This window comes from Coffea arabica, chromosome 3e (genome assembly GCF_036785885.1).
Source record: "Coffea arabica cultivar ET-39 chromosome 3e, Coffea Arabica ET-39 HiFi, whole genome shotgun sequence".
Lineage (NCBI taxonomy): Eukaryota > Viridiplantae > Streptophyta > Magnoliopsida > Gentianales > Rubiaceae > Coffea > Coffea arabica.
This window is the reverse complement of record NC_092315.1, coordinates 38,481,773-38,498,017: the sequence shown is the minus strand read 5'-3', so window position 1 is coordinate 38,498,017 and position 16,245 is coordinate 38,481,773. Positions and strand designations below refer to the sequence as shown.

The following is a 16,245-nucleotide window of genomic DNA, read 5'->3' as shown; positions in this document are numbered from 1 at the left end:
AAGCTAAATGAACTAGTACACTTTTCTAAAGCATTGTGAACTCCATCTAGCCATAACTTCTTTTGGGAAATTCTATTACTTCTGAAGTGAAGTTCAAAGAAAAGGAACTTCCAAAGCAGTACCAAAAATCTGCTGACTATGAATTTTAGAAGTATTTTCCACCCAAAATTCGGCTGAAATGGTAGGAAAAGAAGAAAACTTTTTACAGTTTACTTTTACAATATGACAGCTTTACCCTTAAAAGGTTCATAGGGAAAAATTAAATTCCCCCTGATTTCTAGCTTCCGTATGAAGCCCACTCAATCAAAAATTCATCTCACTCTTCCTTCTCTTCACAACAGCCTCTGACACTGCTAGAGAGAAAAAAGAGACCATCTTTTTGCTCCAAGACCAGGTAATAATCTTCTCTTTCATTGATAGTTCCTTCATATTACGGGTACATTGACTTGGGATATATGAAGGAATTCCATTTTTGTCTTATGAATTTCCACAATTGCTAATGAGTGAAATCTAAAATTTCACATGTATTAGTTGTTTACAAGATACTTGATTGTGCTTTTTGTATACTTAGATTAGATAAAATCCATCACTTGATGCTTAATCGAACAAGAGTGGGTAGAGTGTGAGATATTGTACTGTAAGTCTGTAACCACAGGTGAAGACCAATTCAAGCAGAATAAGAAATTTTTTTCTCCCCCCGAATTCATTACAGTGTAGTCTAAGAAGATTCAACTCATAGTAATAGGATACCAGAAAATTTCTTTTGCATTATGCTTAACAATTAAAGTTGTAATTGCTATTTTGCCAAAAAAATTCAAATATTATTGAAATTGTATTATAAACACAATTTTTAACCATCTTTTTATCTTATATACGTCATATCATAAAAGTACTACAGTGTTATTCCAAATATTCTCCTATCCAAACACATCTATTGTTTGAAATATATTTCCACTACTACTATAACGGTACTAATTATGATGATTTTTGCTCACGAGGATATAAAACCTTCTTATTATTATTGAACCAATGTCACCCTTTTTCCAGTTTATTGCATTTGATTTAATGCTGAATAAAGTTGGTGGTTCCACATACAAAATCACTTTTATCTATTCCTTTTGCGGCGTGCTCCTTCGGGATGAATAAAGTTGGTACATTAGCTTTTGATCTATTTGTGGTTACAGTTTCAAATGTCTTCTGCTTTACAAAACTATTTGTTAGCAATTTTCTTACAGTTTCTTTGGATTGGATCTCCTAGTAATGGTGGGCTGTTAATGCACAGTAACGTGATGGCTAGAAAAGTAAAGAATTCATTGCCTTTCCTGTCTATCACATGTCTGCTTGTCGGGAACCTTTTCTTCCTTTTCATTTTCCTTTTACTGCTGCAATTCTAATAAGAGTATTCAAAAGCTTAAAAACCACCACCAATTAGTAGACTTCAGTTTCATCTACTGCTACATTCTACTCTTCCTCTCACATTCAAAGTTGCAAGTTGCCCGGTTCCATTCCACACTCTCAAACCTATCAAATTCTTTCTTTCTCCCAGATATCGACCTGACCTGATGGCGGATGCACTGCTCGGATCCGCAGTACAAGTTCTAGTGGAGAAGGCAATAAATTTGGCTTCCGAACAAATTGGCCAGTTTGTTGGCTTCAAGAAAGATTTGGAGAAACTGAAGGATACGTTGACACTGATCCAGGCTGTCCTCCGTGACGCAGAGAAAGAGCAGGTGACTAAAGAGATCGTGAAGCGATGGCTGGAGAACCTTGAACGTGTGGCTTTCGATGCTGAAAATGTGCTGGATGACTTCACCTATGAGATGATCCGGCGCGAAGTTGAGATTCAAAACCAAATGAAGAGGGAGGTATGCTTGTTCTTCTCACTCTCCAATCCCATTGCATTTCGTTGCAAAATGGCCTGCAAGATTCAAAAAATCAATATGGATTTGAAAAGTATCCATGAACAAGCAACGAAACTTGGCCTCCTCCAGTCACAGAATGGAGCTAGAGATGCACCTGCTCTTTCTCCTCCTAGCGGAGGAGCATTTATAAAGAACAGAGAGACTGACTCTGTTACTGTTGATGCGAGTTTTGTTGGAAGAGATAATGATGTCTCAGCAATAGTAACACAATTGACTGCCACAAATAATAATGAAACTATCTCCGTTCTCCCTATAGTAGGGATGGGCGGGATTGGGAAGACCACCTTGGCTCGAAAAGTTTTCAATGATAGAAAGATTGAAAAACATTTTGACAAGAGAATATGGGTGTGTGTTTCGCAGGATTTCATTGCCAATGGGCTATTTGGAATGATTCTACAATCACTGCAAGGTCAAGAGCCTGAAGCTAAGAATAGGGAAGCCAGAGTCAAGCAGCTTAAGGCATTATTGGACGGTAAAAAATACCTATTGGTCTTGGATGATGTGTGGAATAAGGAGTCCATGCTATGGAATGATTTTCTTGGGTCTCTGAAAGGTACTAGCCAAGCCATGGGGAGTTGGATTCTTGTGACCACTCGTGAGCAACAGGTGGTAGACATCACCAGAATTTCTTTTCCTCAGGGTTATTCCTTGAAACAATTATCAGATGATCAATGTTGGCACATTCTCAAAGAAAATGCATTTGGTGCTGGGGAAGTGCCCGATGGGTTGAAAGATATAGGGTTGAAGATTGTGCAAAGATGCAGAGGCTTACCATTGGCTACAAGTGTTCTCGGTGGTATGCTGCGCAACAAGGAACCAGATGAATGGCAAAAATTAGAGAGTGGGCTTCAAATTTTAGGTGGAGGTGAAAATAGTAACGTTAATGAAATTTTGAAGTTGAGCTTTGATCATCTTTCACATCCTTCTCTTAAAAAGTGTTTTGCATATTGTTCAATTTTTCCCAAGGATTTTCAAATGGAAAGGAATCAATTAATCCAACTTTGGGCAGCAGAAGGATTTCTTCATTCAAATCCAACAGACGATATGCATATGGAGGAAGTTGGTAACAGGTATTTTACCATTTTGTTGGATAGTAACATATTTCAAGAGGCAGGGAAGGATGATTATGGGAATGTTTTGAATTGCAAAATGCATGATCTTGTGCATGATATGGTGCAATACATTTCCAATTCCAAAACTTTAAGGTTGACAGAGTCTGGTAGTGTTGATATGGAAACGTCTTCTATTCGGTATCTTGCATTGGAGAGAATACAAGAAGAAATGACATTTCCTTCCACTAAAAGTTTCAAATGTATTACAACATTGTTTTTGCAGGGAAACATATCACTTAATGATAGGGAGATGTCATTTTTTATGTTGCGAGTTTTGAACTTAAGGGCATCGAGTGTCGAAGAGCTTCCTAAATCAATTGGCAAGCTAACTCATTTGCGATATCTTGATTCGTCAAGAGCTTCAATCAATAGATTGCCTGAGTCTCTATGTCAACTTTACAATTTGCAGACATTAAGAGTTAAATATTGTGACTCACTGACAAAGTTTCCTAAGAATTTCAAGAATTTGGTGAATTTGAGGCACTTTGACTTTTTCTCTTATCATAAATCAAGTGATATCATGCCTTTTGAGATCGGACAGTTGCAATTTCTCCAAACTTTGCCATTTTTCAATATTGGTGAAGAAAGAGGTCGACAAATTGGAGAATTGAGGAATTTGAAGAATCTCAGTGGACGACTTCAGTTACGTAATCTTGAATTAGTGAAAAGCAAGGAAGAAGCTGAGTCTGCAAATCTGATTGGGAAGCCAAACATTGATGAGTTAAGATTACTATGGAATGAAATAGATAATTCAAGAAATAATGATAGTGAATACAATCGAGTGCTGGAAGGCTTGCATCCTCACCAAAATTTGAAAGGTTTGATTATTGAAAGATTTTTTGGTGATAAACTTTCAACGTGGATTGGAAAACTTGGGAAATTGGTGAAATTTGAATTGCAAGATTGCAAAAACTGCAAAGAGTTACCAACTCTTGGAAACATGCCCTTGCTCAAATCTCTTCAATTGAAAGGACTTGACAGCGTAACAAGTATAGGCCCTTCTTTTTATGGCGGATCTGGCATGCATAGTGGCAGTAGGAGTCAAAGACCCCTAAGCTTGTTTCTAGCACTTGAACTTCTCATTCTAGAAAAAATACCAAATTTGAGGGAATGGATGGAAGCACCAGTTCACGATGGGACAGTGGTGGTGTTTCCAGTCCTTCATACGGTATGGATTACTGATTGCCCTCAATTAGCCACTTTTCCAAGTCATTTTCCACGTCTCGAGGAATTGGAGATCGATAACACCCAAAATGGATCAGCATTAATGACATGTATTTGTAGCGGAGTCAGCACTCTCACTAGACTTTCCGTTAAGAGTGTGAATGGGCTTACCAAGCTACCAAATATGTTTTTTCAAAACAATCCAAATCTTGCACATCTGAAGTTAGTCAATTGTGGTGATTTGGCCCAATTCTCGGATTTTCCGTTTGATGTTCCTCAAACTTTAGAAGGACCAAATTGTCAATCAGTGCTTGAGCACACTGGTACTGACAATAATGCTCCTCAACATTTGGTTGGCCTCGAGTCCCTAGAGAAATTAACTATTACTGAGTGCCACTCGCTCGAGTCAATTTCAATTCCCAAGGGACGCAGATACCTCACTGCCTTGCGACAATTAAGCATTTCTCGTTGCGATGGGTTAACCCACTTGTCCATCCCCCAAATATCTGAGTCAGAGTGGGGTTCCACTACTTCACGCTTCTCCTCCTTTGGTACTTGTCCTCCTCTTCCTCTCGAGGAATTGTATGTATACAGCTGCCCCAATCTTATCTCCTTTCCAATTGATTTAACTCGAACACCTTCTCTCTCTTACCTGGACATATCACAATGTAAGAAATTAACCGACTTGCCCAATGGGAAGCTTTGTTCTCTTACAAGCTTGAGATACTTAGAAATCGGACCATTCTCAGAAACCACCGCAGAGTTGCATTCCTTCCTAGTCCTCTTTGATGCTCTCCCACCACTGCACCCCTACTTCCCCTCCCTTTCATATTTACATCTGAGAGGATGGCCTCATTGGGAATCTCTGCCTGAGCAACTTCAGCACCTCTCTGCCCTAACAACTCTTGGACTATATGATTTTGGAGTAAAATCATTACCTGATTGGTTTGGAAAGCTTTCCTCACTTGAACAACTCAATCTCTGTAATTGTGAAAAGTTGGAGAATTTACCCTCTCACCAATCTATGAGAAGCCTCACCAGACTAAGAGAGCTGCAAATTATTATGTGTCCCCTTCTAAAGGAAAGATGAAATCCAGAAAGCAGCAGCAGCAGCAGCAGCACCTACCTCAATTCTGAGTGGTCGAAGATCTCCGACATTCCCATTGATAGGCAGCAAATCAGAGGCTAATCTCCATTTCTATTTTGAGTTCATAAATACTGTCAGTTTCCCCAATAAAAGCTACTAGGTATTCCTCTGTACTACTACACAGTTTTGTGAATTAATTTTTGCTTCTTCTATCCATCTATATTTATTTCTTTTCCCTTGAAAGCTTTTCTTAGTATTGGCAGTGGTAATGTATTGATACTGTTTCTCAATCGAATCTTTAATTGTGCAGCCTAACTTTTGCCGAATAACTGTTGCAAAATCTTTCCTTGGTCCTCTCTGAATTTCTGCTTTCCAGTTAACCTCTCGGTTAATGTGTTTGTGTGTCTTTTTCTCTGAGTTTCCACTTTTTAGATATTCATTTGTGATCTACTACCACTTTTAACTTCCTTTTACTGATTGTATGTTTCAACTTGTTAAAGAATTAACAGTGTTCGAAAGTTGGTTGATGACAGCAATTTTTTGAGACCATACCTGGAATTTATTGCGAAACATAATTTTCGTGTCTGATATGGTTATCCACAACCATTTCCAATTGCCATATTTATGGAAAATTTCAAAATTTTGCAGTTTTTAGTGGGTGACAAAAACTTAACCAACTCAGGGCGGTCAATTAGGCTAATTTTTCACCATATCCAACAAGTATTTTTGATCAAATTTGTTCGGTCTTATTTTCTTTCTACTTTGCTTAAGCACTGTGCACGTTATGTATCAATCTTTTATGTCCATCTTTTTTCTTAATTTCATTACTGATCATTTCAGTTAATTGTTAATTCAAATCTGAATTTTTAGGCAGCAGTGAAAGTGTAAAATCTTGCCTTTTGCTCAAACAAATTATGAGACTGCCTTGGCTTCTTTGGAAGTTCTAAAAGTGGTATATTTGGTATGAGTGAGCTTCTGTGTCACAATATTTAGCTACACAAGCTGTTTCGGCACGCCATTAATGCTTAACAATCATTCTTCCTGGTTTCTCCTTTATTTTGGCATTTATATATTCATCCTTGCACAACCCCTATGCATATGAGATTGTAAGGATTGACAACTGAAGTGTCTAACTAACACCACTATCATGTTGAAGTGTTAAGAATGTTTTATACGAGAATGACAGTGGACAAGCTCAGTGAGTCGTATAGGTACTTATGGGTGTCTTTCTAGTAAAAGTTTGTAACATAATGAGCAAAAGGATAATGTTTTGTGGCAGTGATGCAAAGCTTTCTATTCAGTTGAGAATTTTCACTTATTAGCTGAAAGCAAGAGGTTTTTACTCAAAATGCTGATTTTTCCCCCTGTCAAAGAATGCACTTCATGAAGTAAACTGAATTCCCAATGTAAGAGATTTTTCCTCAAAATGCTGATTTTTTTTTTTGTTTTTTGGACTTCATGAAGTAAACTGAATTCCCTATGTTTACATGGAGATTCTGAACTTAGCATGATTCTGAGCATGATCGTCTTTTCACTTTCTTTGAACAAATTGTAGTAGTACTCGGAGATTGTTAGGCTAATAAGTACTGGACTTGAAAAGGTCAATATTTAGTGGGATTAGGATAACACACTTTGGGTTTAAATAGTTCTGGTAAATCAACTCTCTAGCCTTCTTTGAGGAGCTCAGGACTATTAACTAGTTAATCTGCTATGGCAACATTCACTACTTAAAGGTTAATCAGTATTTCCCAATTAAAGCTACTCGGTATTTCCCATTCTCGAAATTGTAATTGATGGGGAGCGAATCAAAGGCTAATCTCCATTTGAAGCTCATAAATAATGCCAGTTTCCCAAATTAAAGCTATTCGGTACTCAACTGCATAGATTTGTCAATTTGTTTTGCTTGTTCTATCCATCTGTATTTCTTTCTCCTTAAAATATTTTCCTAGTATTGACAGCGGTAAATCTTTTCTAACCACCGCACCACTAGTTTTTTGCACTTTTTTATGGATAGCATAAACTTTCCCAATTCGGTGCTATGAATTAGGCTAGTTTTTTCAGCATATCCAATCATGTATTTTTTTTATCAAATTTTTTCATCTTATTTTCTTTCTACTTTGTTTAAGCACTTAGTACATACATTGTAGACTGAATTTTTTTATCTCTATCTGTATTTTTAATTGCATTGTTAATTATTTCAGTTTATTGTTAATTTAGTTCTGGACTTATATTCAGTAGTGAAAGTTTTGGACTAATAAAGTCTTGCCTTTTTCTCAAACAAGTTATTAGACTTAGAGAAATAATAGCATTACTCAAAGGCAGAGGGTTTTGAGTTTCTCATTTCTTTTAGCATTTATGTATTCAGCCAAGAGTATGCCATATCGAGTTTATGGTTTGAAATTTTGACATAAGCAATGTGTTTGTCAGATTGTTATGGCCGACAATAAATGTAGCCAGCCAGCAAAGTGATAGTTTTTAAGCCATAAGAATGCTCTGCATGAGAATGACCGTGGAGAAGCTTGGTGAGTCATAAAATTATAGATACTTGAGTGTCTTTCTGGTAAAAGACTTGTAGTTCAATGAGCAAAGTGAAAATATTTTCAAGCAGTGATCAGTGATGCAAAGTTTTCAGTTGAGGAATTCCACTTATTAGCTGAAACTAAGGGCTTTTTTACTCAAAAATACTGATTTTTTTTACCTGTCAAAGAATGCACTTCATAACGTAAGCTTAACACACTATGTTCTTAACGCATTATTGTGAACATGCTTTTGATCCTATGTCATGTTCTTTGAAAAAAATTGTAGCAGTACTGGGAGACTGTTAACCTTTAAAGTAATGATTGTGAACATACTTTGCTCCTTAATTTGTTCTGAAATTAGCTCAAGGCCATTGACCAGTTACCTGTTGGAGCTTTTGTATCTGTTGCTATTTATGCTATAGGAACAAATGCTAAAATCTATCTTTCACTACTTGGGACAAAGGTGATCACAATTTTGTGTTGTTCGGCAAAGTATTTGACAACCATCTTATTTTGTGTGTCTGCTTTTATTTTTAATTGTTTTTCAATTTATGATTTTTTTCTTTATATGGTAACAGATATATTGGAACAAAAGTCTTCAGCTATCATGGTTTCCTGTTATATGGTGATCAGATGAGTGCCTACACATTCTTGGCACTTGCAAAATGATGGTTTGTTTGCTAGGTGAGGGCTTTCTAGTTTCAAATAGATCCATTAGGGCACTCCCAAAAGAAACTCTTTCTCCTCCTTTGTATGGAGACAATTTAGGTACAGTTCAGCATTCCTGTAATGCTTTTTCTTTGCTATATTCAATTGTTGTGCAGCTTCTAATGGCGTCTTTTCTTATGTTATAGGCAATACCAAGTTTAGTTTTAGAGTCTACAATGAACCATTTTAAAAACACATGGAATAGTATAGAGGGCTGAGGGTCTAATAGGTTTTCTTTAGGCTTCGAGCTCTCCAACATGCTGTAACAAAGATTATTTGGGTTGGCTAAGGGGATTCTCATGTATGAGGTAACACTCCTCTTTCTGATGAAAAATTTGTGAGTCAGGAAAGCTTTGTCTGACTTTAAAGACAATTTAAAGGGGTAATGATCTGCCATTCTGCATAATCACATTCACAAGCATCAGGAATACTTCTTTTCAGAATCATCTTCAGACCATCCCCAACAAGGCACCGCTTTTTGTATTTGGATGGGCTATGGGGATTCTCATGCATTAGATAACATTCCTCTTTCAGATGAAAAATTTATGATTCAAGAAAACTTTAAATGACTTCAAAGACAAATTCAAGCAGCAATGCTATTTAATTGTGAAGCTTTTCGGATGATTAAATTGTCAAGTAGCCTTGAAGCAATTGCTTGATATGTCATCCAATTAGAGCTAGTTGGTGTAATAATAGGCAACTTTCTATTTTTTGTTTCGCCCGGTATGCAATGATTTGTAGCTGGTCCTTGATATTACTTGTTTATTTGTGGTTAGCCAACCAGAATATTTTCAGGTGGTTGATCTCTTAGTTGCAGAGTTAGTTCTTATTCTCTAATGAATATATGTGTCCGTTAAACAAAATTAATTGGGGGATTACATTCTTTTATGTTGTGAATTCTCAAATGCAGCTCTGCTTTCTTATGCAGTTGTTTGAGTGCTAAAAATCTGATGAATGGTCTGATGACATGCTTTGAAGTTTCTTGTACATGAAAAGCTGTGCGTATCAGCATAAGCTGTTGTCTCAATCTGATGGGGCAAATACTCTAGTTCGAGGCTATTACAAAGTTGATGGAAGAGATGCCATGGTTAATACGCTTCCTTAGCTCATTTGATAAAGTTCTGCAACCTGCATTTTCACGAGACTTTGATAATTGTGATTCTTTGAATTGAATTAGATAAATGGACTATGTAGAAGGTCAAAATTTTTATGTAGGAGAGGTACAATTCAATGCTGAGGTATAACATGGAAATCTTGGCTCATATCATTCAACCATGAAGTGTTCTGAGAGGAAGGATCAAACTTTTTGGCAATACAGTTCATGTGGAATGCAATCTGCTGGTGAAAGAGAGTGTCCATGCCTTGTAAGGGAACTTGTTATTAAAAATACTTGGTGAGTTACTTTTGCTCTGAAAAAAATCAAATTCCTTTTGTAAACACACTGAAATTAGAAAAACAAATAAAGAGATCAATGAATAAATAAAAACGAAGAAAATGAGCCACCCCAGAGTATTCTGGTTTGCTAATTACAAATAAAAAAGCTAACTTAGAAAATCAGCTATAAGGAAAATATGTAACTACATAATATATAACCACTCCATACCCGGTGAAATAAATAATACCCATTATCTCCACTAAGCAGCTCTGTTGGAAGAAATAGCAAGAAAATGCTATTTAGTTATCCAAAAACATCATTTGTCAAGATTAGTATTTGTAGTCTCTTGCAAATTCAGTGTTTTCAATTATTTAGTGAATTCTTACAAAATTAATTTTGCAGTTTTCAAAATTGCAATTGTTTAGAAATTTTGGGAAGGATTTGGTACCTGAATGCCACAACCATCCTCTAATGTTCATATCCTTTTTCATTTTATTCATGATTTGTTCTGTATGTTGTTGTGGACTTCTAGGTTTATATTTCGAGAATGCAAGGGCTACTCCTACTGAAATAGGTTGTCTTATCATCTTACAGTGATTTGAACAAGATCCAAAGTTCAGATACGTTGTTTAGATAGTTTGATCTCTTAGATATGTAGTTTGAGTATGGCCCTATTGCAGGTTCAAAAGGTTTTCTAGTGTCAGTAACCTGATGTCAATTTGATTCATGACAAACTTGGTGCACCTAAAACAGTCGAATGGACTATGGAGAAGGTAAAAATTTTTGTGTAGGTGAGGTCCAGTTCAATGCTGGGGTATACATGGAAATCTTGATTCATATCATTCAACCAGGAAGTGTTCTAAGAGGAAGGATCAAACTTCTTGGCAATACAGTTCATGTGGATGGCAATCCACTGGTGAAAGAGAGTGTCCATGCCTTGTAAGGGAACTGTTATTAAAAATACTTGGTGAGTTACTTTTGCTCTGAAAAATTCAAGTTCCTTTTGTAAATATGTTGAAATTAGAAAAACAAATAAAGAGATCAATAAATAAATAAAAACGAAGAAAATGAGCCACCCTAGAGTATTCTGGTTTGCTAACTACCAATAAAAAATTAACTTAGAAAATCAGCTATAAGGACAATATGTAACTTCATAATATATAATCACTCCATACCCGGTGAAATAAATAATGTCCATTGTCTCCACTACGTAGCTTTGTTGGAAGAAATAGCAAGAAAGTGCCATTTAATTCTCAAAAAACATCATTTTTCAAGATTAGTATTTGTAGTTTCTTGCAAATTCAGTGTTTTCAATTAGTACTTAGTGAATTCTTACAAAATTTTGCATTTGTTTAGAAATTTTGGGAAGGATTTGGTACCTGAATGCCACTACCATCCTTTAATGTTCATATCCTTTTTCATTTTATTCATGATTTGTTCTGTATGTTGTTGTGGATTTCTAAGTTTATATTTCAAGAATGCAAGGACTACTCCTACTGAAACAGGTTGTCTTATCATCTTAGAGTGATTTGAACAAGATCCAAAGTCCAGATACATTGTTTAGATAGTTTGATCTCTTAGATATGAAGTTTGAGTGTGGCCATATTGCAGGTTCAAAAGGTTTCTGGGGTCATTAACCTGATGTTAATTTGATTCATGACAAACTTGTGCACCTAAAACAGTCGAATGCTAGGTTCCACCTAAGGAACTAAAGTCAATTTTAATAACTTGGAAATGGGTGACCTTAATTTAGCTAGCTGGTTACACTCTTAATACTTGTCCTTTTTTTAAAAAAAAAAAAAAACTTCTCAATAAAAAAAAATCTACCATTTCATTCCTTGAAAAACCTAGCATTGATTTATGCTGTTATCTTCTAATAACTGTATTTTACTGATTGTTTTTATGCTGTACTTTCTTTTATTTGCTGCATTTTGGAGTCAGCATGGCTTGCATAAAATTTGTAACATGAAATTCAAAATGCTGTTTACTTATGCCTGAGGATAGCTCAATATTTTTTGCTCACAAGGCACTTTTTGAACAGAAAAGGCATGGCACCTTTTGAGGAACCTTTGCTATATTATCTAATAGTATGCAATGAGGATATGACTTTCAAGAAGCTTTCATCTGTTGAAGGATTATAAGTTGGCACATCTGAATAGCTTGAGTTGTAAACCTCCTACCAATCCATCCGAAGCCTCCCTATACGATGCATATCTTCTGATCTAAAGGGAAGGTGTTGCAACATGAGCAGCTGCCCAACATTGAATGGTGCAAGCATTACCAGATTCCCTACTTTGAGATTGATCATATTTTGTCAGAAAATTCTTGTCTACGCCTATGTTTAAGGATGTTTCAGTGCAGTATATTCCAACCATTATGCTGTCTTCAGTTGTGTGTATTCAATCTCATGATGCTATACATTTTTTTGACATTTTGAGGAAGAGTTCCTTATTGCTAGGTGTAAAAGGCAATGACTATTACAGCATAACACATTCCTTATTGCTAGATGTAAAAGTCAATGAGTATTACAACATAACACATCGTATAGTGTATGATCTTGCACATGATCTTGCGCAATTTATTTTGAGTTTTGGAAAATCTGATGCAGAGCATTTGCAAGATTTGTTACCTTGGATTTAAATCATTTGCAAGTTATCTATTAATATTATTGTTTTTTGAGACTAATGCTTCGTTTGTCATGTAGACGGGCAAGTTTTTGAGCCTTTTTTTTGTTTTGATTTTGGTAGATATTAAGCAGTTGCCAACATAAGTTAGCAAGTTAATACATTTGCTTTACCTTCATCAATCAATTACTACAATCAATACTTTGTCGTGATCTGTTTGCAAGCTTTACACTTTAGAGTTTTTGAGAGTCAAGGAGCACTACTCTCAATGACAACCTCCGGATCAGTGATTTGATAATCGCAAGGCATTTTGATTTTTCTGCATTTTCATATGTGAAATGTTGCTTAAAATGGGACGTTTTTTCTTATCTTTAAACATTAAGATTCATTCATGCGAATCAAGACAAATGTCATCAGATTGAAGAATTGGTATAGCTAAATAAACCTTTTGGTAGGCTGACTTTCTGCTATCTTGACAAAGTCCAAGAAAAGGAAGCTGCTCGGAGAACTGATTTGTTTAGAGAGCCAAATTTGTACAAGTTGGAATTCAAGCGCAGTTGGGGTAGGAGATTAAGAATGAGAAGAATGAATGTGTTAAAAGGTACCTTGCCTCTACCAAGTTTAAAAAACTTACAATCGTAGATTTGTGCAAGGTCAGTTACCTTCTTTGGTTGTTAGAATGGAAGCTCAACATAAACATCAGATCAACATCAGCAACTCCCCAAATGCTCGTTTAAACTATTTGGTAGGTTCAGGTCACCATTATTTAGTGACATCTGTCCGGACCAGGGGCAGATGTTCTTCTTCTTTTGTGTGCTTGCTGCAATTGACGATAAGGATGAAGATATCTAAGGGAAGAAAATGGATACGCACTTCTTGTCAAAATGCAGCTACAAAACACAGTAGTTTTGTCTTTTTGATCCGGTTAATAAAGAAGAGGGATAATAAATTTTGGAGCACTAACTTCATCAGCCAGTGTTAGTTCTTAAAACATCTGAAGTTCTTATACTTCCAGTCCTTTGTTCTCTGTCTTTTTTAATTCCGCCTTATCTTCCAATACTGATATCGTTTGACGCTAAAGGAATTTTCCAATGATTAATCTGCATTTTCATTCATTATTATTAAAATCTAATGCTCCATTCTCTCTTTAGAAAAGATTTCAGGGAAATCCATCGTTTCATCTCCTACGGGGTGAAGTGAATTGTCGCTTGATTTGTCTCATACCATAAAATTGGATATACTCGGAAAAACACTTGAGTTTTCTTGTAGGAGGTATCATATTGGACAAGCTTGCAGCCATTAGCAGTAGCTAATATTTGGAAGTTTTGATAATAGAACTGCTTTCTGGGATTGACCATAGAACTAGTTTGTTGTTGCCTACTAGTTGTTTGATGAAATGATTGTGAAATTGATTTTGATTTTTTTTAAACTGAACTTGAAATTGTAGATTGTGATTCCTTTTTATTAGCTTGTTTTGTCACAAACTAATTTTCATTCAATCTTTGATGAAAATATTATGGTGATGTTTCAGAGAAATGGTGGTATAGGTAAATTTGTGGCTAAAATGGCTGTCTAACAAATTATTTCAGTCAATTTACATATTTTGTTAGCTATCATAAATAATCCAAGGTGTAATGCATTCTTGTTGGAAGGAAGGATGTTATATTAATATCATATCCTACTAAAAGGAAAACTGGGTTCTTATTTGTCTTACTTTTTATGTTCTTTTCTAGCTATTAAAGCATTAGAGTTTCTTATACTAAAACATCTCAAATGGTCATCTTTAGAATTTACTTTCAAAAAGGAGAAATTTATGGAATTATATTGAAGTCCATAGTAATATGAGTCAAAATCATGAACAGTTCAATCAAAACTAAAAACCAATATGCCTACATGAAGCTTGAGTTTGCTTTTGTGAGTTTCACTTTCATATTTACTTCTCACATTTAAAACATCTAAATGAGACTTGAAAAGGTTTTTCTCGAGTTTAGAAGTTATTATCATTGATAAATAGTTTCTCTCATGCTTATTATGTTAGACAATGGATGACCTCGCACTAGAATATATATCATGAGTGCACTTTGTACTATTTCTAATCTCTTTCGCAACGTGACATTTTTGTTTGTGCATAAGAAACTCTTTTTTCTCATGGTATGTATCATGGTCAGCGTACTTGAACATATTTGATCAAATCTGTCTGCTTGTCCATCTTGTTTTAGTGTACACATTTTACATTTTATGCTTTCTGAAATTAAATGGAGTGAAGGTGTTTAATTTGTTGATGATTAAAGTATTTTAATTACGTATTTTTACATAGGTGCACTACTTAATATGATCTTGGAATGTGAGATGGAAGAACGGTATTGAGGTAATTGAAGAATTGCTCTCACAACTCTTGAATGTAAGCCCACATAGACTACTACTAGGAGGATAACACCGCGCTATGCGCGGTGTAACTTTTAGACTTGCCCAGAAGTGTCCAATAATTCAAATTTAGATAACAAGCATGAAAAGTTATATAAAAGTGCACAAATCTTTAGGATTAGGTTTTTGTAATTTTATTAAGCAGCGAAAATAAGCCACAATTTTAACTTAGTGACTAAGTGACGAAAAGTCATTTTTTGCTTTACCTACTAATTGAATAGGATTGGCAATGTCATAAATTTCAAAGTAATATATACCATGTAACGTCATCTTGCATCGACTAACTGTATTTGCCATGATTTGATGTGCATAAAAAATGTGCCACTCATGAACAAATTCAAGAGGAAGCTCAACTTTTTGAGAGCAATACTCAAATATGTCGGATAAGAAGCCTATTTAATTGTAAAATATAGAAACGACCACATAATAGCAAGAGAAATAGGATTCAACACGATAAAGATGACTACATAATAGCAAGAGGTACAGGATTCAACACAATATGGACTGAAGATCTACATATAACCTATAAGAGAAACAAGCCATTATCTCGTGTCTAAAATCTTATTACGACAATAAATGAGTTTTGAAAAACCAAATCAAATAATTACACAATGAAAATATTTCAGATGCAAGATATGTTTTACGTCAACAACATACAACAAATTTAACATCTTTTTTTCTTTTTCTTTTTCTTTTTTTTTTTTTTGCATAAAAGAAACTTTAAAATAACATATAATCCTATCCACATACAAAAGAGATCTCCAAAATGCAGTCTCTATAGACCCATAATGAAAACTCTGTCAATGAAGTTTTCCCCGGCTGCAGCTTCATGTGGTTATGCAGATGCAAAACCAAGAAAGTCAAAACCAAGCTTTGGACACAAAAATTCACAATGAAAATCAATAGATAAAAATAGACCAATCCAGCAAGCCATCTCTAAGCCTAAGGTAAAGCCAAGGGGCAGATTTCTGAGAGGCACTGACAAATCTAAACTGCCTCCGGAGTCTTTCCAAACATCGGGTTTTCCAAATTATCATATTCTACTTGAGTATATTATTTGCGGAATGCAAAAAGATCATTCCAATATTATACAGAAATCTATACATGTTGCCATCTAAACTGGATATGTTAAATGCAGATCTTGTCAAACATCCTGGATTTCTTGACGACATGAGCAATTTTCTTCCTCTTAAGTAAATTATTGCAGAATGTTCAAAAAGTTTATTGTAATCTTACAATCCAAAATTCTTTAACAAATCTAAGTCATTATATAATTGATGAATTCTGTTACACAAGTTTCAGCTATTTAA

General features: G+C 35.2%; 1 protein-coding gene across 1 annotated transcript; it reads left to right on the top strand.

The window, feature by feature from the left end:
• The first annotated feature begins 289 nt into the window (after positions 1-289).
• Positions 290-12,485, top strand: LOC113736789 (putative disease resistance protein RGA3). The gene is made up of 5 exons (XM_072083416.1): positions 290-394; positions 1,547-5,445; positions 7,713-7,807; positions 8,383-10,854; positions 11,929-12,485. The coding sequence occupies exon 2, from the start codon at positions 1,563-1,565 to the stop codon at positions 5,286-5,288; it is 3,726 nt and encodes a 1,241-aa protein (XP_071939517.1). The 5' UTR covers positions 290-394; positions 1,547-1,562; the 3' UTR covers positions 5,289-5,445; positions 7,713-7,807; positions 8,383-10,854; positions 11,929-12,485.
• The last annotated feature ends 3,760 nt before the right edge of the window (positions 12,486-16,245 follow it).